This window comes from Arachis ipaensis, chromosome B4, assembly GCF_059453495.1.
Source record: "Arachis ipaensis isolate K30076 ecotype BB chromosome B4, ASM5945349v1, whole genome shotgun sequence".
Lineage (NCBI taxonomy): Eukaryota > Viridiplantae > Streptophyta > Magnoliopsida > Fabales > Fabaceae > Arachis > Arachis ipaensis.
In genome coordinates, this window is record NC_142439.1 from 6,720,077 (window position 1) to 6,747,165 (window position 27,089).

The 27,089-nt window shown below is 37.9% G+C and overlaps 3 protein-coding genes across 8 annotated transcripts; 1 reads left to right on the plus strand and 2 right to left on the minus strand.

The window, feature by feature from the left end:
- Positions 1-10,965: 10,965 nt before the first annotated feature.
- On the minus strand, positions 10,966-11,853 carry LOC148566563 (uncharacterized). The gene has a single exon (XM_088483811.1). It carries the CDS (start codon positions 11,851-11,853, stop codon positions 10,966-10,968), a length of 888 nt encoding a protein of 295 aa, XP_088339937.1.
- Positions 11,854-16,878: 5,025 nt separating this feature from the next.
- On the plus strand, positions 16,879-22,238 carry SRF8 (STRUBBELIG-receptor family 8). 4 transcript variants are annotated; one of them, XM_088483271.1, is made up of 16 exons: positions 16,879-17,275; positions 17,890-18,022; positions 18,118-18,189; positions 18,338-18,403; positions 18,512-18,583; positions 18,680-18,751; positions 19,009-19,080; positions 19,166-19,231; positions 19,304-19,369; positions 19,468-19,781; positions 20,183-20,439; positions 20,646-20,917; positions 21,017-21,152; positions 21,230-21,372; positions 21,489-21,645; positions 21,825-22,238. In XM_088483271.1, exons 1-16 carry the CDS (start codon positions 17,110-17,112, stop codon positions 21,975-21,977), a joined length of 2,217 nt encoding a protein of 738 aa, XP_088339397.1. In that variant the 5' UTR covers positions 16,879-17,109; the 3' UTR covers positions 21,978-22,238. The 4 variants fall into 4 exon arrangements, with proteins under 4 accessions (XP_088339397.1, XP_088339398.1, XP_088339399.1 ...); XM_088483272.1 differs by having other exon boundaries at positions 16,895-17,275; positions 21,233-21,372; XM_088483273.1 differs by having other exon boundaries at positions 16,907-17,275; positions 17,482-18,022.
- Positions 22,239-23,176: 938 nt separating this feature from the next.
- Positions 23,177-26,906, minus strand: LOC107638653 (Ribosomal protein L4/L1 family). Of its 3 annotated transcripts, none has more exons than XM_088484127.1 (9): positions 26,839-26,890; positions 26,548-26,723; positions 26,369-26,430; positions 26,145-26,265; positions 25,799-25,947; positions 25,111-25,218; positions 24,851-24,970; positions 23,807-23,980; positions 23,177-23,571 (listed from the first exon to the last, which is right to left on the minus strand). In XM_088484127.1, exons 2-9 carry the CDS (start codon positions 26,654-26,656, stop codon positions 23,470-23,472), a joined length of 945 nt encoding a protein of 314 aa, XP_088340253.1. In that variant the 5' UTR covers positions 26,657-26,723; positions 26,839-26,890; the 3' UTR covers positions 23,177-23,469. The 3 variants fall into 3 exon arrangements, with proteins under 3 accessions (XP_088340253.1, XP_088340254.1, XP_016197496.1); XM_088484128.1 differs by having other exon boundaries at positions 26,548-26,716; positions 26,839-26,887; XM_016342010.3 differs by having other exon boundaries at positions 26,548-26,906.
- Between the last annotated feature and the right edge of the window lie 183 nt (positions 26,907-27,089).

Here is a 27,089-nt window from a genome sequence, read left to right on the forward strand (position 1 = left end):
GTGTATATATATAATATTTTTTATTAAAAAATATGGAGTTATATATATATATATATATATATATATATATATGTTGTAGTTGTTAATGTTGCTCCATTTTTAGTTTTCAAATTGGCATTCCGCGAAAATTATTATTCTACTTGTACTGTTCCACTATCACTTAATATGAGACGAAATTTGGTGCATGTTGTGCCTAAACTTTAATAATAAATAAAATATTTTTCACTCGCGAATGTGTCTTTTCAAGGAGAATCATCTTACTTAATTGTTTGAGTAAAGAATGATTCTAATTATCTTTATTGGTTTTCTCCACCTTTCAGCATTTTTTATGCAACTTCCAGCAGACTAAATCCAAAATATTAATAACTTCATCTAGGAGTTGGTTTATCTTTACTGCTATGTTTTTGCTTTGATATGTGCGGTATCACATACACTAACCATTTATTTTTATTTTTATTAATTATCAACATATCCTTTAACTTTTACCCTAAATAAGGAATCGATGAATATTAATTAACAACCATTAATTAACAAGTGTGTGTTTCTATTTGATTTTTTTTGAAAGAGAAGCTCAACATTTAAAATCGAGTACAAAAAATACACATTAGTAAAATAAACTAAACAAAAAGACAAACTCAGCAAATGAACAGTAACATATATCTTTTTATTATTTTTAACATTGCTATCAATAATAAAATAGATCCACACCTAATTATTTTTTGTAGTTTAGAAAAGATATGTTAATAATCTTCTCAACTCCTTTTCTTTTATTCTAAAAGATCTTTCTGTTCTTTTCTAGTCATAAGTTTCAGATAATCGTACAAAAGGACACCATCCATTGCTTGCACTCTACCTTCCTTTGTAATATTTTTGGCTAATTTAGAAAATGCTCCTTCAACGTACCCGGACAAGACTATTGTCTACCAACATACGATAGCCATGCACATCAAACCTGTCAAAAAAAACTACAGCGAATAAATAAGTGGTGACCAAACTCAACACTTTTGTTACATAAAACACATAAAGTATCTTGTTAGTTAATAGCTCCAAACCGACTCAGTCTCTCCTTCGTACTGACCATGCCAGTCAAAACAAATCAAACAAACAACTACACTTGTGGTGGAACTAGTCATTTCTAGATAATTTTAGTAAAGTTGTAGCTTATGATATCCTCCGGGACCATTTCCGCCTACATTACCTACACAAATGAGTTAGTTGAATAAACACCTTGTTTATCATATTTCCACACAACTTTATCCTTTCTGCCATATGCAAGTCTGATCAGCCTTAATGCATCGTGTAGCTGGTTTATTAGATCCAACTCCCATTGGAACAGTTGTCGTCTCCATTGGAAGTTCCATATCCACTCTAACCCATCCCAAAACCCACAATCTCCTATCACTTATCCTTTTTGGTTTGAAACATGAGAAGAGTCTTGGAAAGCGATCTTTCAACGAACCTCCAAAAAGCCAGACATTCTCCAAAAAACGAGTACCTCTCCCATCCCCCACCTCCATAGACAACCCAATAATCATCTTCTGTCTCACTTCTTGATTCGTGAACTGACAAATATCCCTCCACGGACCCTCCCGAGCAGGTAATTCCTGGTTGGTTAGAGGCACATTTGGATCCAGGTTATTGCAGGAACAAACCACCTTCTTCCACAATGGACACTCCTCCTTCGAAAAGCACCATCACCGTTTAAACAGAAGAGCTGTGTTGTGGACCAAAGCATCTCCAACTCCCAATTTGCCTAATCTTTTAGGAGCCTGCATCACTTCCCACTTAACCATAGCCATATCATTCCTCCCATCTTCCTTGCTCCAAAAAAAAAAAATCTTCTCTGCAAGAAAATCAACTTCTCTGCAACAACCTTAGACATCTTATATAAGCTCAAATAATAAATTGAAAGGTTATTTAATACAGATTTGATAAGCACCAATTTACCGGTTTTATTGAGGGCTTTGGCCTTGCAAAAACTAAGCTTTTCTTTCACTTTGTCTATTATTGGCTTTCAAATTTTAACCAACCTTGAGTTAGCTCCTATAGAGATACCTAAATATTATTAGGGATAAGTATGATTTTGGTCCCCAACGTAGAGGCTGAAAATTTATTTCGTTCCCGGCCTTTTTTTCGCTCCAAAATGGTCTCCAAGGTTTCAGTTTGTTTTAAAATCGTCATTTTTACCAATTTTATTTTTTTATTACCAAATTACCCTTCATTAAAAAAATTATAAAATAAAATAAATATAAAATAAATAAAAAAAAAAGAAGAAAGAAAGGGATACAGAGAATGGGGTAGGGAGAGAAAGAAAGGGGGCGCAGAAAAAGGGGAATGGGGGGAGGAGGGGGGAGAGAAGAGGGACCGCCGCTCTGTCGCTCTGCACCACTGCACCACCACCAGAAGAAAGAAAGGGATACAAAGAAGGGGGTGGGGAGAGAAAGAAAGGGGGGCACAGAAAAGGGGGGGAGTAGGGGGAGAGAAGGGGGACCACCGCTGCACCACCGCCGTCGCACCACCACCCCGCCGCCCTGCCGCCCTGCACCACCGCACCACCACCATTTCTATTTCTTCTTCTTCTTCCTCGCCGCCTCGCCGCCCTACCGCCATGCACCACCACCATTTCTTCTTCTTCTTCTTCTTCTTCTTCTTCTTCTTCTTTCTCGCCTCCCTGCTGCCCTGCACCACTGCACCACCACCATTTCTTCTTCTTCTGAACTGGATTTTTTGTGAAATTTCTGGTTGTTGATTATTGTTTAAAGTGCATGTTGCTTGATTTTTTCTGCTGCTGATGATGATGATGATGATGACCATGATGATACTGGTGGTGGTGGTGGTGATTCTGGTCGGGGTAGGTTTCTGTTCTGGTAGTGGTAGTGGTTGATTTTGGTTGATTTTGGGATGAATGAAAAATGGTATTTTCGTATGAAGAACGATTTTAAAACAAACTGAAACCTTGAGGACCATTTTGGAGCGAAAAAAAGGCCAAAAACGAAATAAATTTTCAGCCTCTACGTTAGAGATCAAAATCATACTTATCCCATATTATTACTACATGAACAATAACTTTTATTTTTTATTTTTTTCCTTCTTGATGAACCAAGAATAATAATACTATACTCAATAGGACGGTACGTATAATAATGTTAAGTGTGTGTTGTATATCTGATTTAACTATTTTCTTAAACTGTTACTTATTCTCCAGTGTGTGTTCGTATATTTGATTTAACTTTTTTCTAAATCTGTTATTTATTCTCCACATGTTCTATATATATGTGACGCACATAAATAAATTACAATTAGCTATGTATTAATTTTCTTTGCCTCATTCTATGCTATATTTTAGTATCTGACTGAGACTGTTAGTATGTCTATGTGATCATGCATTCATGCTCATTATATCCAAATAATAATCATCCATCAATATACATAGTATTGTTTATATATGTTATTTGACCAGCATCCGTTTGGAATAGAGTCATTTATTTTATGTGAAATTCCATTATTAGTTAAATTATATATTAACATGACAAAGGGGAATGGACAAACGGCTGCTAGGTATGATGATCGTGTATTCTATTGTTGAAAAGAATCTATGACAAATCACGGGCATGAAAATCCAATTAAAAAAGAAAAAAATAAAGTAAGTTATGTTTTATTTATGTTGTTACCAACCTTGGTCCCCCATATAATATATGGCAAGAAAGCTTTTCTTGAGTTGCTCTTTATTAATGCCTTTTTTTTTTCCATTACATTTTTATTTCACTTTCATTCACATCTCCTCTACTTCGGTCCTATTCTTTTCCCACTTTAAATTCCGAGATGATATGATTACAGTTGAAAGGGAAAAAAACTATACAAAAAGAAAAAAAAAAATCCATCCCTTTTAAATGATACATAAAAGCTTAGTATATAATTAATTATCACAGTATAAAAAATAATATCTTAAAAATAGTTTTTGAAAAAGCAGAAAGAACATTATTGATTCTTTAAATAAGGATGACATGTTATTCATAGTTTATGCTTTTCCAAATAATTATAGAATAGGAGTTCCAATGTAACATTATTGATAGATCTATATTTTTTTATTGGTGCACCGAGATAAAATTCTGGCGTGATGATTGTTGAATAATGAAGAATAATCATTCTCTATTATATAGTTGTATAGCTGCAACTTTGGATGAGCTCATGGGCTCTGGTTTCCAAATTTGTTTTGTTGTCAAATTGAAATAAACAATTGTTACTACGTCCTATTATTTAATTTAAGAGTAATGTTATATATATATTGTTCATACCCTGGCCCAATAAATAGAGCCCAGGATCCAAGCAAAGGCGCCCAACCCAAAGGGTTGGCCCTCCATCCAGTACCAGCCTTCATCCCAGAAGTCGGTACTAAACACGACCTGTTCCAAAGAAGTCGGATACGAAAGTTAGCTGGCAGATAACACTCATTCGAATGAGTAACTGCCCCTAGAAACCCTCTAACCACTTCCACAAGCCATATCTTAATTTCCCTAAGATAAAGGGACGGTTAACACCCTAAAAAAGTGGCACTACTCCAACGGTGGTTATTGGTTCACCACTATAAATACACTGACACTTCTCAGGTATCTCTAAATTCCAATACATTTCTAAACCTGCTCACACTCTTGCTAACTTAGGCATCGGAGTGTCTTTGCAGGTACCACCCCCCATTCTTTCACACGTACAAGTCGGACGGAGGAACACCGAGTAACAGATCCACTCGAAAGCCACCTCCTTCACACGTTTGGGCCAACCAACGCCATCCGACCCATTAATCTCCGGTTACCCACCGTAACATTGGCGCCGTTGCCGGGGAGCCGAGAGATCAACCAGTGATGGCGGATAGATCCCCTGAAGAGGGTCATGTGGAGACAGATTCCGAACAAGAGAATTTGAACACTGGAAACAATGAGGCAGAGCAGACCCTCCACCAGGAAGCCAATGATCAACATAGGGAAGGCACCTCCGGAATCAAAAATCCGAAAGTGAACTCCTCGGAGGGGCGCGAATCAGAAAAAGAAGGACCCTCCCACACTAGTGAGCTTATGGGATTAATCCATAGCCGCCTCGAGCAGCTAGAACAGGAGCGGGAACGACAAAAGGAAGCCGAAAAGAACCTAAAAGAGGAGATGGAGCGACGAAAAGAGTTAGAAAGAAAACTCTTAAAGTTAGAATCCTCCCTCAAAGGTCGGAATTCCCACGGCGATAGAGAAGATTCTCCCTTAGGAGAGAAAGATCCGTTTAGCGAGGACATAATGAGGGCAAAAGTTCCGAGAAACTTTAGAAGCCCCGATATGGACCTCTACGATGGAACCACCGATCCAAAGCATCATCTGAGCAACTTTAAAAGTCGGATGTATCTGACCGACGCTTCTGACGCTACGCGATGCAAAGCTTTTCCGACAACCTTGTCAAAAGCAGCGATGAAGTGGTTCGACAGCCTCCCTCCGAGGTCAATTACCAGTTTTGAAGACCTCTCAAGAAAGTTCTTGATGAGGTTCTCCATCCAGAAGGACAAAGTAAAGCATGCACCAAGTCTCCTGGGAATAAAACAGGAGGTCGGGGAGTCCTTACGGGCCTATATGGAAAGGTTCAACAAAGCATGTTTGGAGATTCAAGACCTGCCCACCGAAGCAGTCATCATGGGGCTAGTCAATGGTCTTAGAGAAGGTCCCTTCTCACAGTCCATATCAAAAAGACACCCCGCCTCTTTAAATGATGTACAGGAAAGAGCCGAAAAGTACATCAATATGGAAGAAAACGCTAGGCTAAGAGACCCGAGTTTGCGACCCGGGCACCCTCCCTCAACGAAAGAGAGGGAGAGGGAAGTGAAGAAGAAGGAAGAACTCGGCCTCGATAGGCCAAGAAAATATCACTCCTATACTCCACTGAAAGTTCCTGTAGTGGATGTATACAGAGAAATTTGCAATACTGAAAGGCTGCCTCCTCCCAGGCCCATTAAAAATAAAAGAGGAGGGAGCCGCGGTGATTACTGTGAGTACCATAAAATATATGGGCACTCCACAAACGACTATTACGACCTTAAAAATGTGATAGAAAAACTGGCCAGAGAAGGTCGGCTTGACAAATATCTCATAGAAAGGTCGGACAGTCATGGAAAAAGAAAGCGAGACGATATGGACAAAAGAGACCCACCACCACAAACTCCGGAGAGACATATCCATATGATCTCAGGAGGGTTTGCGGGAGGGGGACTCACGAAATCCTCTCGTAAAAGACATCTCAAGAGAGTTTACCAGGTTGAAGAGGGGTCCTCCGACCTCCCAACCATTTCATTCACAAAGGAAGATGGGCGAGGAATAATCCCTGGGCACGACGACCCAGTAGTAATCACCATGATCCTGGCAAATGCCCATCTACACAGAACGCTAGTAGACCAAGGAAGCTCGGCGGACATCCTCTTCAAGCCCGCTTTCGACAAGCTAGGATTAGACAAGAAAGAGTTAAGAGCCTACCCCGACACCTTGTACGGGTTAGGCGACACGCCAATAAAGCCACTAGGATTTCTGCCCCTCCACACCACCTTTGGAAAGGGGGAGAAGACAAAGACTCTGAGTATAGACTTCATAGTCATTGACGTGGGGTCGGCCTATAATGCTTTAGTCGGCAGAGCTACCCTTAATCGACTCGGAGCGGTGGTATCGACACCCCACCTTTGCATGAAATTCCCGACCTCAGCAGGGATAGCAACGGTGAGGGGAGATCAGAAGCTAGCAAGAAAATGCTACAATGAAAGCCTAAACCTGAGAGGAAAAGGCAAAGAAGTTCACACAATAGAGCTCGGTGGAGCAAGGATTAAAGAAGAGCTGCGACCCCAGCCCGGGGGAAAAACCGAGGAGATTCAGGTCGGCGAAGAGGAAGGAAAAAATACTCACATAGGAGCCAACCTAAGGGAAACCCTAAGACAAGGGTTGACCAAGCTTCTAAGAGATAATTCCGATCTCTTCGCCTGGAAGGCCTCCGACATGCCTGGGATAGACCCCGAGCTCATGTCCCACAAGCTTTCGGTCTACTCGGGATCTCGGCCTGTACAACAACGAAGACGTAAGCTCAGCCCAGAGCGAGCTCTAATAGTAGAGGAACAAGTACAAGCACTCCTAGAAGCCGGTTTCATCAGAGAAGTCGAGTATCCAACATGGCTAGCCAATGTAGTGCTAGTCAAAAAACAAAATGGTAAATGGAGAATGTGCGTCGACTATACCGACTTAAATAAGGCATGTCCCAAGGACCCTTATCCACTACCAAGCATTGATGCCCTAGTAGACTCTAGCTCGGGGCATCAATACTTGTCGTTCATGGACGCCTACTCAGGATATAACCAAATCCCGATGTATGAACCAGACCAGGAAAAAACATCATTCATCACGCCCAGAGCTAACTTCTGCTACGTGGTCATGCCATTTGGATTGAAAAATGCAGGGGCCACATATCAGAGGCTGATGAATAAGGTGTTTTCCCCTCACTTAGGGAACTTAATGGAAGCATACGTCGACGATATGTTGGTAAAGACCAAGAAGGAAGTCGACCTCTTGTCTGACCTCTCACAAGTCTTTGACACCATAAGGTTGCACGGGATGAGACTAAATCCTGCAAAGTGCGCCTTCGCAGTGGAGGCAGGAAAATTTCTAGGATTCATGCTAACACAAAGAGGGATCGAAGCCAATCCCGACAAGTGTAGAGCTATCCTAGAGATGAAAAGCCCGACTTGTTTGAGAGAGGTCCAACAGCTGAATGGCCGACTAGCAGCTCTCTCCAGATTTTTGGCAGGATCAGCACTAAGATCCCTTCCACTGTTCTCCCTATTGAGAAAGGGGCACCAGTTTGAGTGGACTCCCGAATGCGAGGAGGTGTTCCAGGAGTTCAAAAAGTTTTTGAGCCAACCTCCTATTTTGACCCGACCTATAGCCGGAAAAGACCTCGTCCTATACCTATCCGTGGCAGACAAGGCTGTCTCAGCAGCCTTGATAAGAGAAGACGAGGTCGGTCAACACCCAATCTATTTCATCAGTAAAGTTCTACAGGGCCCTGAGCTAAGGTATCACAAATTAGAAAAGTTTGCCTACTCCTTAGTAATAGCCTCTCGAAGGCTACGGCCTTACTTCCAAGCTCACACAATAAGAGTCCGCACGAACCAACCCATGAAGCAAATCCTCCAAAAGACGGATGTTGCAGGAAGAATGGTTCAATGGGCAATAGAGCTCTCCGAGTTCGACTTGAAGTACGAAACTCGGACGGCGATTAAAGCCCAATGCCTTGCCGACTTCATTGGGGAATATGCAGGGGACCAAGAGGATAAACCAACTACCTGGGAACTCTACGTGGATGGATCCTCCAATAAAACAGGAAGCGGCGCAGGCATAATATTGGTAGATGAAAGGGGAACCCAGATAGAGGTCTCCCTCAAGTTTGAATTCCCAGCTTCAAATAATCAGGCAGAATATGAAGCCTTGATCGCAGGATTAAAGCTGGCAGAAGAAGTCGGTGCTACCAAGGTAATGGTATACAGTGACTCTCAAGTTGTGACCTCCCAAATAAGTGGAGAATATCAGGCAAAAGACCCAAATATGAAGAAATACTTGGAAAAAACTCTGGAGCACCTCGGGCGTTTTGCAGAAACCGAGGTCACGCACATAACTCGGGACCTAAATAGCAGAGCAGACGCCCTATCCAAGTTAGCAAGTACCAAGCCAGGGGGAAATAACAGAAGCCTGATCCAAGAAACTCTCCAGGAACCTTCAGTGGTAAAAAGGGAAGACAAACAAGAAGTCTTTGAAGTGGTCGGATTAAACCTCGGATGGATGAACCCCTTGGTCGAATACCTGAAATTCGACGTCCTCCCCAAGGAGGAAAAGGAGGCAAAGAAAATCCGAAGGGAAGCGCAACACTATACCTTGGTGAAAAATATTCTCTATAGAAGAGGGATATCGACACCATTGTTAAAGTGTGTGCCGACCTCAAGAGCCACTGAGGTATTAGAGGAGGTACACAGTGGAATCTGCGGGAACCATCTGGGAGCAAGGTCGTTAGCCAGAAAGGTGATCCGAGCTGGATTCTACTGGCCAACCTTGCAGAAAGATGCCACAGACTTTGTGAAAAAATGCCAACCATGTCAAATGCATGCAAATTTCCACGTGGCCCCCCCAGAAGAGCTCATCAGTGTCACCTCCCCATGGCCCTTTGCAAAATGGGGAATGGATTTGTTAGGTCCTTTTCCCCAGGCGCCAGGACAAGTTAAATACCTAATAGTGGGAATAGATTATTTCACAAAGTGGATAGAAGCAGAACCACTGGCCACCATCACTGCACAAAGAAGTCGGAGGTTCCTCTACAAAAATATAATCACAAGGTATGGGATACCTTATTCCATTACCACAGATAACGGAACCCAGTTCACCGACTCCACCTTTAGAAGCCTAGTAGCCAGTATGAACATCAAACACCAGTTCACCTCGGTGGAACACCCACAAGCCAATGGGCAAGCCGAAGCAGCCAACAAAGTCATACTGGCAGGGCTGAAGAAAAGATTACAAGATGCGAAAGGAGCCTGGGCTGAAGAACTCCAACAAATACTATGGGCTTACAGAACAACCCCCTAATCCGTCACTGGAGAAACACCCTTCCGACTAGTTTATGGCGTAGAAGCCATGATCCCAATAGAGGTCAATGAGCAAAGCCCAAGAGTGATTTTCCACGACGAGATCAGGAATATACAGGGGCACAAAGAGGAGCTCGACTTGCTCCCCGAAATCCGAGAAGAAGCCCAGATAAGAGAAGCAGCATTGAAGCAAAGGATGACTGTGAGATACAACAAAAAAGTCATTCGAAGGAATTTCAACCCAGATGACTTGGTCCTAATCAGAAACGATATCGGAGTCAACAAATCAGGAGAAGGAAAGCTCGCTGCTAATTGGAAAGGACCATACAAGATCAACGAGGTCCTAGGAAAGGGCTATTATAGGGTAACCGACTTCGACGGCAACGAGTTACCCAGATCATGGCATGCTTGTAATATGAAAAGGTACTACAGCTAAAAGCGAACCCTACTCCCTGATGTACTCTTTTCCCGATTTCATGATTTTTTCCCAAAATCAAAGGGTTTTTTCTGAAAAGGGTTTTTAACGAGGCATCATAGTAGGGGCTAAGGGAAAACAAATAATCAAAAGCCCTTAGTAGCAATAAGGTACCTCCTCAATTAATAAAGATCTCTTTCATTTTAAATATCTCTTTTAAATTCCCTTTTCATTCTCTTTCTACGAAACGCGCCGATTTAAGCTCGACAAAACGTGAAAATCCCATGAACCGACCTAGATGGTCGTCAGGATAAAACGACGAGGTACAAGTCGGCGTAAAGAGGCTATAGAAGTCGATCATGATAAACTCGGGAGCAGTCCGACTCATAAGTCGGAATGCGAAATCGAGTAAAATTAAAATGAATCGCAAAAGTAGCCTAAGTCACGAAAAACTCAATAAAACAAAATTGAGTACTAGGAATAACAAAAAGAGATAGGAAAAACTAAGAAAAAATTGTAAGGCTGCCTTGAGGATCAAGGAGATTCAGAAAAGCAGGCAAGCCCCAAAGAAAAGGTTTTTCCAGAAAAGATCAAAGAGTCAAAAGAACCACGAACAGAAAAGCATGTGCGCATAAGGTAACCCAAAACCCTTATTCAAAAAGGGCATTTATTTAAAACGCTAAATTAAACCCTTAAAAGGGCATCATAAATTGTTTTGTTTACGGCCTTAAAAGGCCAAAAATTGTTCAAACACCAACAAATAAATATAAAGAGTTTAAAAAGGGGGGTCCACAGGCCGGACCCCCAGTAGCCAAATCACTTCTTTGCCAGAGGAGTAGGAGGATCACCACCACCAGGACTAGGGGTTGGGGAGAAAGTCGGAGGCGCGGCAGAAGAACTCGGAGCGTCCTTAGAGTGAGGAGGGGACTCTATGATCCTCTGCCCCCCGAGTCTTCAAATCAGACTCAGACTCCACCACGGGGACAGGAGGATCCACGATGGCACCATCAATGACAACCTTATCAGGGTCCAAAGGAGAAAGGTCCAAGTCAGGAGCAATAACTCCGACCTGCTCCTTGAAAACCCTCCAGGCCTCATCAGCACCATCCGCAATAGAGTCCTCCAACTCGGTATAGGCCTTCCGAGCATTCAGCAAGTCATTCTTTACAGACACAAGATCAGCAAATAAACTGTTGTAGCTGGCTTGCGCTGCTTTCCTCAAATCCACCTCCATGTTGCATTGGGCTTGCAATTTCTGCTCCTTCTCCCGGAGGCTGTCCCTCTCCTTCTTCAGCTTGGCGACTTTCCCCTCCAACTCCCTCTCATGCTCCTGATATATGCGAAGCCTACCCTCCAGCTCCTCGACCCTCGAGGTCGTCCCTAAAGAGCTGATAGGAGTCTTCTCAAATATATCCAAGAGTTTGCCACAAACCCCCGCCGTCTTGAGACTCTCCTCAACCACAGTGGTGAGGTAGTGCCGAACAAAAACATCATCCATACTCATACGAGCATGAGGATAGATGTTCTTTCGGACGAACGCAAGAGCGTCCGCCTCACCAGAAGCGCCAGACTCTAAGGTCTTGCGCTTCTTCAACTCTGGTTCGGGAGTAGGTCGGACGGAAGGGGGTGGCAGAGAGGAAGCAGAGGAAGAAATCACAATAGGTTGGGAGGGAGTCCCAACATTCCGAGGAGGAGGAGAAGGAGAGACAACCACCCTAGCACCGCCAGATCTGGCGCGAGACTTCGCCTTGGCTTCCTGAACCCTCTGGAAAGACTCTTGAGCATTTTTCTTTGCCATCTCTGCAAAAACAAATTGGTAGCTAAAGTCAGACAAGTCGGTAAAAGAAATTGCAAGTCGGAAATAAGTGAAAAACGCAAAAAGCTACCTAGTTGTGACTGGACAAAGGCCGGCGACCCCTGGAGAAATTTTTTAGTATCCAAGTATGGGGCCCTCCCCCACACTTCTCGGAGGAACCCCACAATGGCCGCCTCCACCTCATCCAGGTCGTCCAGACCATATTTCTCGCAGGGAGAGGCCTCCAGCCAATATAAAGGAAATCGGGGAGAAGAATCATCATCCAGGAAAAAGGGGTGGTGACCCTCTACTGCTTGAACTTTGAAAAAATAGTTTTTGAAATCGTGAAAGGATTCGTCAAAAAGGGTAAAAAGTCTCCGACCTTGAATGGCCCGGAAGGACACCCACTGTTGCTTATTATTTAACCCACTGAAGGGCTTGGTCATATGGAAGAGATAGAAGAAAATCCTCAGAGAAGTCGGGAACTCTAAGGCCTGGCTGATAAATTGGTAAATTTTCAAAAAACCCCAAGAGTTGGGGTGAAGCTGGGTGGGAGCAACCCGACAATGACGCAACACAGACATTTCAAACTCTGAAAAGGGGAGAAAAACGCCCAAACGAGTGACCATACTCTCATACATAAAAAAGAAATGAGGGGCCGTCTCGTCGGCCCTCCCGAAACAAACCCGGTCTTCTGGACCCGGGACTACCAACTCGTACTTCGGCTCATCTTCTTCAGAAGTACAAATTCTATAGTGAGTACGAAGGTGGGTGATAAATTCAGTATCAACTGAGGGCTCCTCCCCTAGGACCGTAACATCAACCCACTGGGAGAGAGCATCTACGGAAGCCATTTTCTTTTCTTAAAAAAGGGGTGACAAGAAACCTACAAAAGAAAAAGAAAATCAACACACGGTCTCTAAGGGAAGGGGTACGGAACTAAAGCCTACAAACCAAATCTACCTACAAGATAAAGGCACGCAAATAGAAAGCATGTTACAGAAGGGGAAAAAGCTAACCTTTAAGTCTGAAATCAAGACTGGAGGAAGTAAAAGCCTTCGAAACGCAAGAACGCAGCACGAACAAATGCAAGGGAAATTTGAAAGATTGCAGAAACGAAACAACGAAAGAGAGGAAAAGTATTTATAAAGACGTTAGGGGTATAATGGTAAAACTGGGGCAATCCTTAATAAAGGTGCACCGTTACCAAGGCCATTAAATCCCTACGCATACCCAACGGACACGACGCTTGATTAGACGTAACCGTCAGAACCGAAAGGTCAAGAAAAATCACGTCGGTTCTTAAATCATCACGTCGATCCTCTCGCAAATCGGCCAAGACCCCGAGTTGAATACTCGAACCCAACTCTTAAAAAGGAATTGGGCTCGAGTAGGGGAACTGTTCATACCCTGGCCCAATAAATAGGGCCCAGGATCCAAGCAAAGGCGCCCAACCCAAAGGGTTGGCCCTCCATCCAGTACCAGCCTTCATCCCAGAAGTCGGTACTGAACACGACCTGTTCCAAAGAAGTCGGATACGAAGGTTAGCTGGCAGATAACACTCATTCGAATGAGTAACTGCCCCTAGAAACCCTCTAACCACTTCCACAAGCCATATCTTAACTTCCCTAAGATAAAGGGACGGTTAACACCCTAAAAAAGTGGCACTACTCCAACGGTGGTTATTGGTTCACCACTATAAATACACTGACACTTCTCAGGTATCTCTAAGTTCCAATACATTTCTAAACCTGCTCACACTCTTGCTAACTTAGGCATCGGAGTGTCTTTGCAGGTACCACCCCCCATTCTTTCACACGTACAAGTCGGACGGAGGAACACCGAGTAACAGATCCACTCGAAAGCCACCTCCTTCACACGTTTGGGTCAACCAACGCCATCCGGCCCATTAATCTCCGGTTACCCACCGTAACATATATATATATATATATATATATATATATATATATATATATATATATATATATATATTAAAATTAGTTATTAAAATAAATTATTAGTATAAAATAAATACATGTTAGATTATAAATATACATTAATAATATTAATGACTGATTTTAGTAATTAATTTTGATATACCAATAACATTTTTGTTAATTTAATTGTGATTTATATATTCTATTAGCGTTGAGCGAAGTATAATCAAGAGAAATGAATACGACTTAGTTTAATTTTGATATTATATTAAGGGTTTAATAGTTAGGATACATGTTAAAATTATCAATTAATTTTTTTTATAAAAATATAAATTTTTAATTTTAATTTTAATTTTAATGTATTAATTTGTTATATTTTTGTCACAGAAAAAAATAAAAATTTATAATAACAATAATTTTAATATATACTTTAATAGATACTAGCTAAACTCTCAATTTAGCTATTGAATTATGCAAAATCACTCTATTAAAAATATTCATTTTTAAAATATGATAAAATCATATGAAAAAAAATTATAAATATTTAATAGTAATATCCATTAATCTCATCATTATATCCGTCAAAAGAAAAAACATCTCATCATTGGCAACTTCAACGATGTTATTATATTTGAAGCTATATATAGTTGAGAAACTAAAGTTTGGATTTGTTTCTCTAAAATTATATTGTCGGTTTAGAAAAAAAAATATATTATTAATTATTTTTTAATTAAGATAGTAAAATTCATAAATAATAAATATTATAAATTTAAAAATAATTAAAATATTATTTTATTATTTTATTAATATTATTATTTTAGAAATTTTTTTTCCTTAAAATTTAACACCATTTTTTTCAGTGGCTCCTATGTTTAATTATTAGAAGAAAAAAAAAATCAAAGAATTAGCGCATAAAAAATATGAAGTAATAATATAGCCCTACAATGAACATTGCTAATATCTTGATGATAGTGAAGTATAGTTTGTAGGAAAATTTTTAAGTGTGTCGTTATAATGGTGTTTTAGTAATTTTTATCCGTTAATTTTAATTATAAAAAAATATATATAATATATATAATTAAAATCAACGGTTAAAAATTATTGAGTATGACAATATACTTAAAAATCTTCTTTTGTTTGTATTTAATTTGTACGTACTTTAAATATGTTAATGAAAGCATGTAGAATTCGATGGTATCACATCATCACATGTTTAAAAAACAAAAGTCAAAATAAGCTCAACCAACACCATAGACCCGCAAGTCATTCTTATTCTCTCCTAATCAAAATCAAAATAAAAATCTGTCTCTTTCTTAATTAGAGTAAAGCTTATACAATATTCGTTGAAAAGAAAAATGAAAAAAAGAAGTTAGACTTATGCTGACCGACACTGCTAGTTATAAACAGTCAACGTTTGTGTTAATACCTAATAACTTCATCACATTAATAAACATTGACAATTAGGGAATTAATTTTTTAGTCAATATTAACTCATTTTTTAAAATTATTATTTATATTAAATTTTAAAATTTAAATTCTAAATTTCAATCTTAAATTTTAAAATTTCTAAAAAATAAAAAATAAAAAATAATTTTATAATAAAATAAAAATTTTAATTAATATTAACTAATCAAGAATTAGTTCTGTTTGTTCTTAGTTAATACAATAAGAAAAGAAAATTGTACAAATACTAAGATCATATTCAATAGAATATTTTTAGAGTATCATTATAATACTTTTAAGAATTAAATTGATTTAGAATTGAAATTTATATTAAAGTTGATTAATAAAATACAACCGCTATCAACTTTAAATTACGGTATTAATTTAATAAAAAGTAAATAAAAATTTTATTATTTATATCAGTATGTTAACAAAATAATTAAAAATAATATAAAATTATAATTGAATTAAAATTAAATATTAAAAAATAAATTTTATTTTTAATTTTAAATTATTATTTATAACAAATAATTTTATAAAATCTAAATTAAAATTAAAATTAAAATTATCATTAGAGATGCTCTAATAATAGAAATAAGACATGAGAAAATGAAAGGGAAAAGTGAACTGACAGACACAGATTGGATTGGGGGTAAAAGCCCGAAAGGTGTAGAATATAAGAATGAGAGAAATGGAACAAGAAAATCCTAAAACCCAGAGAGGAAAAAGCTTGGGGGCCCACTTTAATTGCTTCCTTTGTTGCTTCTTCACACCTTCAAAGTTCAAACGAAACCAGCCTGCCACCCTTTTCAACTGCTTCCATTCTATTTTATTTATTTATTTTATATTTGTATATTGCATATTCACTCTCAAATCATGGGGGAAAAAGTAGTTGTAGTATTGTATGTATGTTATGTTTCCTATACATGCTGATTGCTGTGAATAATTATGCTTCCCTATTTTAAGTGAATGGTGTATATATTTGAAGCTTTTTGTAAAAAAAAAGTTAAACTCATAAAATAATAGCTTCTCCCAAATATTTGAAAAATCTAATGTTTAAAGTTTAAACCCCAGAATGATTTATGAATAGAGAGGATCAAGTTGTTAGCCCTTTTTCGGAAAATTGTTCAAGTAATTATATTAAGCTAAAATAAGAATAACTGAATAAAATTCGTCTTTTTTATTACAAACTTTAAATTATTTGATCAAATATGCATTAAAATTTACTGAGATTACACAATCTAAATCTAATGCCATTCTTTTACTAGAAAAAAGAAAAGAAAAAAGAAAACTAGGTTAGGGACCTAGTAATATTAGGCAGTTCTATAGATAATTAGATATAGACATTACATAAGACACTTTACCTTGAATAATCTATTCTCTATTTATATACAAAGAAAATCTAGGTATTTAGTTTAGTTTTTTAATCTCTCATTTATAGTTTAATACTTTTTATTTAAATTATTGATAAAAAAATGAATAAGTTATATACATAACATAAATAAAAAATAAAAAATATATATTAACCCTGTACAACTCTAATAATAATTTTTTTCGGTATGCACTTTCTATTTCTTTTTATTTTTTCTTACGTGACATATATGATATATGATAAGAATATTATAAACAATAATTAATAATAAAATTTAGTGTTTTTCATTTTCGCCGACACACACAAACTCACACACTCATACGCTTGTGTTGTGTTTCGCTTCACTCTACTTTCTCTCTCTTCATTACTCCAAGCTTCGAATCTCTCTGACCCTTTCTTTAATGGAGTTGCCTTATGAAACCAGTCGCGATCTGAATCCCAACTACTACTCTTCTACCCCCAATCCCTTCTTCTTTCTCCTCTCTCTCGCTTCCATGCTTCTCCTGCATGTTTCCTTGCTCCTCTGAGCTTCTTTCTGCAGCTGCGGCGGGAAACAAGAACAACCCAACAATGGCTCTTTCCCGCTTCATTCTTCTCTCTCTCTTTCATCTTTCATTCTCTTCGATCTTCTTAGCTCTTCCTTTTGCACTTGCCAATACTGACCCTTCTGATGGTACCCTTCATCCTTTTAACAAGCTTCTTGTTTTGTTTTTGTATGATCACAATGTGTTTGATTGATTGCTGTGGCTGCTGCCCATTTTGTAATGCTGTTGAAAGTTTCTGATTTTGATGTAAAGTTTGGATTTTGCTTTGAACTTGAACCCAAGTTGAGCTTTGATGACTTGCTTTTTCTGCTTATAAAACTCTGTTTGGGTGCAGGGAAAATGCAAAGAGATAAAAAAGTACTGGATTTCTTTTGCTTTACCGTGCCAAAAGAAGTGATATTTTTCAGAGAGCATTGACTTTTGTAGGGCGTTGGATTTTATTTTTGTGAACACTCTAGTTGAAGAGGGAGTGCAATAAATGAAGTCACGGGGATTATCTGTTTTAACATACCAAAATCTTTCCCTTTTTTTTCAAGGGGGAAAGAAAAAACTCTCTTTCTTTCTCTCTCCATTTGAGTATATGTTTGATATCAAGATAAGCTGAACCACCAGTTGTACAATCATGTGGCTTTATTTGTGTGTATTACTGCATAGTGTTTAAGGCCTAATGGTATTCATTGCCTTTATCAACTATTGACAGTTTTCATTCCTCTTGTTGTTTTTCTTCTTCCCTTTGTTACAGTTCAAGCTCTTGGGGTATTATTCAACGCGTTGAATAGTCCATCTGTTCTAACGGGTTGGAAAGTAGGTGAAGGTGATCCGTGTGGAGAGTCATGGAAAGGAATAACCTGTGATGGTTCAGCAGTTGTTTCCATGTATGAGATTAAGATGACTCTGTAAAATTGAATTTTTGTTAAAATTGTTTGTGGTTTAGCTAACTAACTGATCTTCCTTTTGTGATGCTGATTAGTGATCTCTCAGGTTTAGGACTCAATGGAACTTTGGGATACCTGCTTTCAGACCTTATGTCACTGAGAAAACTGTGAGATAAACTCTGCTCACTCATGTTTCTTGTAACACATACTTTGATATTTTAATCTATTGGTATTTAGGGATTGGTTTTAATCTTATTATTTTAATATGTTCGTATTGTTGATTGATATTATCTTCTTTTACATGTGTTTTTCTAGTGACTTGAGTAACAACAAGATCCATGACACAGTTCCCTATCAGTTGCCACCAAATCTTACAAGCCTGTAATATTCACCTACAATTATCTGTTCCATTCATTTCTTGATTAGTCTCAATTTCTGAAAATTTGAATAATTTTTGTAACCGAGTTACTCTCTAATTGCAACAATCAGGAATTTTGCTGGAAATAATTTAAGTGGAAATCTTCCTTATTCCATTTCTGCCATGACTTCACTCAATTATCTGTAAGTTCCTTTCTATTAGTAAAGTGCTAAGTTCATAATGTCCAGTTCAGTCATTCATTGGAATCACTTTTTTGCTGTGTTTCAATGCATTTTCAGGAATGTAAGCAACAATGCACTCTCCACTCCAATTGGTGATGTTTTTGCTAGTCTTTCTGATCTTGGTACCCTGTAAGATATCTTACATAGTGTCTTCATTCCCATCTTCCATTATTTATTTCATTTAGGTAATGATGTCATCTACCATATTAATGATCACTTATTCTCCTTTGGAAATCTCTTCTGAAATGAGGGGGAGAGTTTCAAATTAAAACTGTATAATTCTTTAGACTTTATTTATCATATATTATAATTATCAATACTAGCTATTCGTAGTTTCAAGGTTGATTGTATTTGATGAATGTCAGTCTTTGTGTTCAATGATGCAGGGATCTTTCATTCAATAACTTTTCTGGGGATCTACCTGCTTCATTTGCTTCTTTGTCAAATCTTTCTTCTCTGTATGTCAGATGATATTTCGATTGATAAACTGGTTTTAATTTACCGTAAGTAAAACATATAATGCTTATCAAAACATATTTGCAGTTTCTTGCAGAGCAATCAATTGACTGGCAATCTTAATACTCTTGTTGGTTTGCCGTTAGATAGCTTGTAAGTACTTCTCCATTTGGGGTTAAATTTGACTGTATATCAGATTCTTATCCTGCTCAATGTTATTTCCAGAAATGTTGCCCACAATAATTTCAGCGGATGGATACCTCATGAGCTTAGTTCTATCCATAATTTCATGTAAGTATTTATGCATTCTTTTCCTTTAATGGAATTGCCAATCTGTTTTCCAATGCATAACACAGTGTGGTTGATATGAATCTTCAAATATGAACTAGATTTGATGGGAATTCTTTTGACAACGGGCCTGCTCCTCCTCCACCACCATTTACATCTCCTCCACCCAGCAGGTCTCACAATAGTCACCGTCGCTCTGGATCTGGTTCCCATAACAAAACACGGGTTTCTGATAATGAAAGTTCTGATAGCAATAATGGCTTGACCACAGGGGCTATTATAGGCATTATTATAGGTTCAATATTGGTGGCTGTTATTTTGATACTTGCTCTTTTCTTCTGTGTCCGAAAGCAAAAGGGGAAGGAAAAGGTTACAAGAACTTCTAGTGGGAGCCTTCCTCATGGAACTACTAATGGTGAATTCTTTTCTATACCTCTTTGTTTCCAAATACATTTTCTAATCATGTAATTTGCTTTCTTTGTTGAACCTAATCTAATAAAGTATGCTTAAATCTGGCCCAATCTTTGTTCAATATTTAATATTTAGAGGCAATGAGGTCGCAGCTATATAGTAGAAGTGATTAGAAGGCCAGCGTGAGGGAATTATGATTTGGAAATTCATATTCACTATTTTTCACATAGGAACAAATTTTCTTTATGCTACAATAGTCATTTGCATTATCATCCTTTTGAAGCTACTATTCCATAAATGGTTCTTTCATTCAGAATTCCAACTATTTTCTTATTCTTTGGAGGTGAAGGATGTTGTATATGTATCCTGAACAGTATAGCTTTTCTTTTTGGTTTGTACTTGCAGTGAATCCTCAGATGCAAGAGCAGAGGGTAAAAAGTGCAGCTTTGATTACGGATCTCAAGCCTCCACCTGTTGAGAATGTGGTAGTCGAGAGGGCGCCTGTGAAAAGTGGATCTATAAAGCAGATGAAGTCCCCTATAACTTCCACATCATACACAGTTGCTTCTCTCCAAAGTGCAACGAATAGTTTTAGTCAAGAAAATATTATTGGTGAAGGTTCTCTTGGTCGAGTTTACAGGGCTGAATTTCCAAATGGGAAGGTAACATTATGGTTTTACATTTCTCATCTGCAACCCTGGCATCTTGGGACCGTATACTTGTTGCGTATCAATGGGGTACATACTGGTTTCACTGTGGGAAATGAACAAGGGAAAAGTTGTTTTATTATTATCATTATTATTTTTATTAAACCATAAAGTTTATGTACATTGTAATTCTAATAGTTTGAAGTTTTGTTTTTATTTAGATCATGGCCATTAAGAAGATCGACAACTCAGCATTGTCACTACAGGAGGAAGACAATTTTCTTGAAGCTGTTTCAAATATGTCAAGGTTACGGCACCCAAACATTGTTACGCTGGCTGGATATTGTGCGGAGCATGGCCAACGCCTTCTAGTTTATGAGTATATAGGAAACGGAAATCTACATGACATGCTACATTTTGCTGAAGATAGTAGTAAGGCTTTGTCTTGGAATGCCCGAGTACGCATAGCACTTGGCACAGCCCGGGCTTTAGAGTATGTCTCGTGCAAATGACTCATTATGTTTGTTATAGGCTCTAGCTATCATACCACATTCAGGCTAATTTCTTCGTCGAATTTTATGCTGTCTATCAGGTACTTGCATGAAGTGTGCTTGCCTTCTGTTGTACATAGAAATTTCAAATCTGCAAATATATTACTCGATGAAGAGCTCAATCCTCACCTCTCTGATTGTGGTTTAGCTGCACTAACACCAAACACTGAGCGGCAGGTTGATGAGAGAGGATTTCTTATTTTTATCTTTTCTAGTCACACTTCAATGGTAAAAGTCAACAACTTTGCTTTTAGCAGGTTTCAACTCAGATGGTCGGTTCGTTTGGTTATAGCGCTCCTGAGTTTGCATTATCAGGAGTATATACTGTAAAAAGTGATGTTTACAGCTTTGGAGTAGTCATGCTGGAACTATTGACTGGTCGGAAGCCGCTTGACAGGTGAGCCTATTCTACTGCTGGAAATGAATATTCAACTTCATCATGTCAACATTTGCCTGTGTTTATTAGCTTCCATTTTTGTATGGATTCTTACATTCATTTCTAACTTTTAACAGTTCACGGGTTAGATCAGAGCAGTCGCTTGTGAGATGGGCTACACCCCAGCTCCACGACATAGACGCGTTGGCTAAAATGGTTGATCCTGCTTTGAACGGCATGTATCCTGCAAAGTCGCTTTCGCGCTTTGCTGATATAATTGCACTTTGTGTTCAGGTAATACTTTGAGTAATACAAACTATAATCCCATGAACTGCACTCTGTTGGTTTTTCTACTAATGAACATATTCTTGTGGATTTGATTATGATCAATATATCTTGCATCTAAACCCGTCTGGGGTTTCCCTCATTGCTCTTCAATAGTTATTCGTCAACTAACTCGATCTTCTGCGCAGCCTGAACCTGAATTTCGACCTCCCATGTCGGAGGTGGTGCAAGCATTGGTACGGTTAGTGCAAAGAGCAAGTGTGGTTAAACGAAGACCAAGTGATGAATCTGGTTTTGGTCACAGGACCCCGGAACATGAGGCCATAGATATGTCTATTTAAATATGTATTTTACCATCTAATCTTAATGCAATTTTGTGTAAAGTGTTGCAGTTTTTCCAGGGAAAATAAGAACATTATGAAACACAAGGAAGAGTTAGAGATCATCATGAAGATGTTGTTATCAAATATAGTAGAACAGATTCAAGATGTTTGTAATTAATTACAAGTGTTCGAAATTTTTCATACGCCATTTAATACTTTGGAAAAATAAGATGTATATTATTAACATGACATGGTGTAATATAATGAATTTTAAAGTCATTAATTTCTGTTCTTTTGCTAAATAGTACCAAAACAGTTTTTTCTGAGCTTACTGTTCTTATTAAGCTTTGTTGGCAAGCACTGAGTGGAATAATTACAACAAATGCCGACATGATGGATCCTACAAGTTAGAGTGGATTATGTTTTGTATGAGTTGGGGTATCTTATGAGAGGACAATGCATGCACATTAAGGGGCCTACATCTCACCAAGTTTCTTTCACTTTCTTATTTGTTCTCATTTAGAATGATTTTGGCGTTATGCCCTGTTCCCTTCATTTTTTTTATTCTCTGCAGGCTGCTTGAATAATTTCAACTTTATATTTGTGTCGGTGGAATGTTAATATGTAGTAGCAGTGGATTTTGTTATCAAAAAGGGTTAAATTTTTGGAATTATAGTAGTTAGAATTTTAATTTAATTCTCAAAATCTTTTGATTATGATTTTAAATGTGTTAACCAAATTTGTAAAATTTCTACTAAACAATGATTTTATCATTTAAATCTTGTTATGATTTCATGTTTTATGTATTCAATTTACTTTTATGATGTCATAAAAAATCACGAGTTTTTCTAACTTGCTCGGAATCATTAAAGGTGTGAAAAATATACATATTGGTAACATAATTATCAAAATTTTCAAAAATAAATCATTTACCAAAGACCATCAAAATAATTTATTTTGTAAAGCTTGATACTTATATTAACAAGGTGGAGCAATGTGTATATTTTCCTTAGTCTTTGGTAACTTCCTTCACTGTATATGTTAACAATGTGTACACATCAATCTTGATAATCAGTATTTTTCCATCAGGGAGATCAAAATCAAGGTCATTTAGTTGTTACAACGTGCATGAATGGAAAATACAATTGATTGTACACATCTATGCTGATAACTCCCCAAGAAGCAAATAAATTATATTTGATTAAATCCATGAGCAGAGGCAATGGTACGGGGCTTATTAGATCCTTTGCATTTGAAAGCTAGAAAATTATTTTCAACCATGAAAAACATAACCACTTGAAAATCAAAATTCGACCATCAAGTTCTTAACATTCCAACTTTCAGTAAAGGTAAGAATGGCTGTAACTTGCCTACATTATATAATTTTAACAGAAGCTACATAAGATATTCTCATTGGATGTCTAAGTTGTTACAGAAGAAATGATGGGCACCGGATACCATTCTTAATTTCCAAGAAAATGTAGGGAAGCACAAAAGTATAGTTACCGCCTTAACGATTTATTGGAGTGTGCATACGCTGGACGATACTGTTCACAGCATCTCGGGACATCACCAATGTGTCATGCAACAAAATGCTGTACACATTCAATCCCTGCAAAAACATATCACATTAAACATAAGCAAAGGAAGCTTTTAAATCTGGTCCGCATACATGAAACACACCTAGCAAGTTATTGTTTTGATACAAATACCGTGATATCAATCATATTTCACATATAATTGACACGTTGGAAGCTAATTAAGCAGTATTTTTTTCAGGTATTCATATTTTTTTCTCCCCAAGAGAAATCGAAAAAGTTAAGTGTTAAAATGGAAATGAAACTTACAATGGCAGGAAGTACGTTAACATAATGTAGATTTTGTGTAGCTAATTTTAACTTTTCATCTATGGGGCCTCCATCTACTAGCAAAACTTTCTTGGTGCTCTCCATTTGATTGTAATAGCTTACGATGTTCTTCGTTTTATGCGTCGGAACCGCCAGGTCATCAAACACAAGAAGCTGTACGAATGCCATCCATCCATTTGAGTATACATAGCTCGAGAAACAAACCCTCATTTAATACATTGTAAGGCGGCGAAGAAAAAGTAAAAGGGGGTGGGGTGGAGAACAATTCCAAGCAGTTGGAAGAAATCAATGAACATCTTAACATACAGACTTATAAGAATAAACAATGTAACATACCAGACTAGAATCATTTAGATGTCATTTGGTTAATGTAAACTATTCAATATGGTGTCAGGATAGAGATATATGCCCAAAAGAACCATTGGACTTACAATAAGAAAGGAATCAAATGACAGTTGATGCAGAAGTATCATACTTCTCATTTTTCCCCCTCCGGTACTGTTTAGTTTCTTAACATGGTTCTGATGTACTGAGTAATCACAGTAGTGAGGACTACCACATGACTTTTCGATGACAAAATCGTAAACCACTGAGAGATCTGTATTTTTAGGTTGGGAATAGTGTGCAGTTAACCTAATATAAATGGCACTCGGACTTTGTATTCAACATTCATACGATATACCTTCTGTTGACATTTCTGACACTAGAAACCCAAGCTATTTGTCCTAAATTCATTTTCCTCCTAGTGGAATAGCAACATCAATATCAACGACAGAGAAGCCCCCTAGTGGAACCAGAACAACATGTATCTTTCTAGCTTGGCTACTAAATCATTAAACAACCAAAAAAAAATAATTACAAATTGAGAGCTTACTGAAGTGAGAAACCACAATTTATTAGCAAAAATGTACAATCATGCAACAAATGAATGAACCAAGATGACAAAAGCATGAAAGGAAACAGAAGCGAATATGTCCTATTTTGTGCATGGAGAGCGGTGATGGAGGTGGAGAAAAGACTTGCCTTTCCTTCTGCAACACGAGCTGACAGTGCAATCTTAAGCCCTAGACGACGAACCTTCTTATTCAGTTTGAAAGCATGGCTTCGGGGCTTAGGCCCATGCTTAGTTTCACCTCCCCTAAACTGTTGCAGTCCATTAAGTTATTTAATTTTAACTTCCAAAGAGAGAAATGATGGGAGCGGAAGGGAAGAAAAATAGTGGAGAATGGAAGGATAAAGGGAGTTCAAAAGACTAGAAATCAACGAGCAGAATGCTTCACTACCTGAGGTCCACGCAATGAGCCATGCCTTGCTCTACCAGTTCCCTTTTGTTTCCAAGGTTTTCTTCCAGTCCCGCTGACCTCACTGATAGTTTTTGTTGAGTGTGTTCCCTGTTGATTCAGTCAATTAGCATACACAGAAAAAAGTTTTCCCAGATATTGATTTCATTTCATACTACTATGATATAAATTATATCTCTAAAACCATTATATATCTTTTTTCTTATGGAAATTAATTTTATTAAGAGAAAAGAGATAAGACATCCTCGCATTCACACAGATACATAAGATAAAGCTAAGACAGAGAGATAAGCCATGTAACAGCACATGGTCATTCCTTTGAATATTAGCAAGTGGAACAACACTATGCAGACTAAGTCTTGCACACCTAAGGGAAGCCAAAAAGGAAAAATTTATCCTATTCCAAATGAAATCAATAACTGATAAATAGAAACTTTTAAAAATCTTTGAATTACTTTTCAACCTGAAACAAGTAAACCAAAACACTGCATAAACTAAGGACTGCCACAGAAGCTTTGCTTCTTTACACAAGCCAAAACCTCCAACTTAGTGAGTAGAAAGAGATCCAAAAACACCAAGAAGCTATTACTGTAGACACCTCTGGATAACACATAACATGTGTCCAATGTGCAACAAAACTTTGTATTCCGAAACATCATGCAGTCACTACCTGTTGTCGTTTCGCAAGCTGCCATCTAACAACACGATGAATAATGTCCTTCCTAATAGGCACATCGAAAACATCTCCAGCTAAAACCATGAAGCCCTTGTCTTCATTATGAAAGTTGGTCACTGGAATTAAAAGATCCTGACAAAGCCCTACATAATAAACTACATTCAGTCGATTCTGCAAAGTAGACAATAAAACTTATCTCATATTCACATATCAATAATCTAACCACACAGAAATCCAAGTCTAGAAGTCAAATACCTATCCTTCCAAAAAACAGATACCAGAACAATATAGAACCATATTCATAACCGAAATGCTTCAAAGTTAAAATTACTCATCATACCTATAGTACGGTCAGGTGTTGCTACCATAGGCTTTGTGGACAACAATTCAGATGGAAATGCACCTTCATCAGCTCCAGGAGTCAAAATAGTGGTAGAAAACCGTCGAATCATTGACCTGGCCTACATTGAAATTCACTACACAAAATTATCAAACAATACAATCAATAAACAACCAGTATAATAGAAGGTTCAGTGATTAAACACTCATTCAGTGACAAATTACCAAAAGAAAGCCAGAACGTTCTGCAGAAAACAGTCCTTCCCCGTATAAACTACTGAAAGTACCTGTAGTAAAAACAATAATTTCAAACAAAAGTAATCATAAATCGTTACATGAAGTTAACATTTTTTATTCCTAAAGCGCAAAAAACAAAGTGGTGAGCATGCAGAAAAACAGTGTACCGTGTGATCTATGAGAAGCGGCGAACTTAGCACCGTTAGATGAAGGTCGACCTACTGAATGCAAAGTACGAAACGAACGCAGCATTCTTTTGGAGATAAAGGCCGCCATAGTTGCTGAACATACAATCTATGGTTCCAATCGCAACAAGTGGTTTTTTTTATCCTGACCCTGCCCTCTTGAATTTAAGAATTAACAATGAGAAAGACAGGGGGGGGGGGGGGGGAAACAACACTGAAACAACAAATTGAAATTGAAGAAAAAAATAACGACGGAGAAGAAGAAGAAATCACCAACAGCGGAGGAGGCAGAGAGATTCCGCAGTAAGAACAGAGGAGGAACAAAGGTTTAGGGGGTTTCTTAATTTTTTTGGGTCCGAAGGATTGGGTTTTGGCAAAAAAAATAGTTGGGCCAATGAAGCCCAAATTTTGTTACCCAAATCTGGTTCAAAACAAATGGGATTTGATTTAAAAAAGAGAGAGATACTACTACCACTCTACCAGTCTAATTAGTAATATACAGAGTAGTTTATATATTGTGATCT

Bases quoted from the DNA above. Each gene is read 5' to 3' on its own strand.
- LOC148566563 (XM_088483811.1), bottom strand. From the start codon at position 11,853: ATGGCAAAGAAAAATGCTCAAGAGTCTTTCCAGAGGGTTCAGGAAGCC.
- SRF8 (XM_088483271.1), top strand. From the start codon at position 17,110: ATGTTTCCTTGCTCCTCTGAGCTTCTTTCTGCAGCTGCGGCGGGAAAC. The intron at 18,023-18,117 runs GTATGAGATTAA...GATGCTGATTAG, and splicing joins GGTTCAGCAGTTGTTTCCAT to TGATCTCTCAGGTTTAGGAC. The intron at 18,584-18,679 runs GTAAGTTCCTTT...ATGCATTTTCAG, and splicing joins ATGACTTCACTCAATTATCT to GAATGTAAGCAACAATGCAC.
- LOC107638653 (XM_016342010.3), bottom strand. From the start codon at position 26,656: ATGGCGGCCTTTATCTCCAAAAGAATGCTGCGTTCGTTTCGTACTTTG. The intron at 26,266-26,368 runs GTAATTTGTCAC...ATTTCAATGTAG, and splicing joins AACGTTCTGGCTTTCTTTTG to GCCAGGTCAATGATTCGACG. The intron at 25,948-26,144 runs GTATGATGAGTA...TTTATTATGTAG, and splicing joins AACACCTGACCGTACTATAG to GGCTTTGTCAGGATCTTTTA.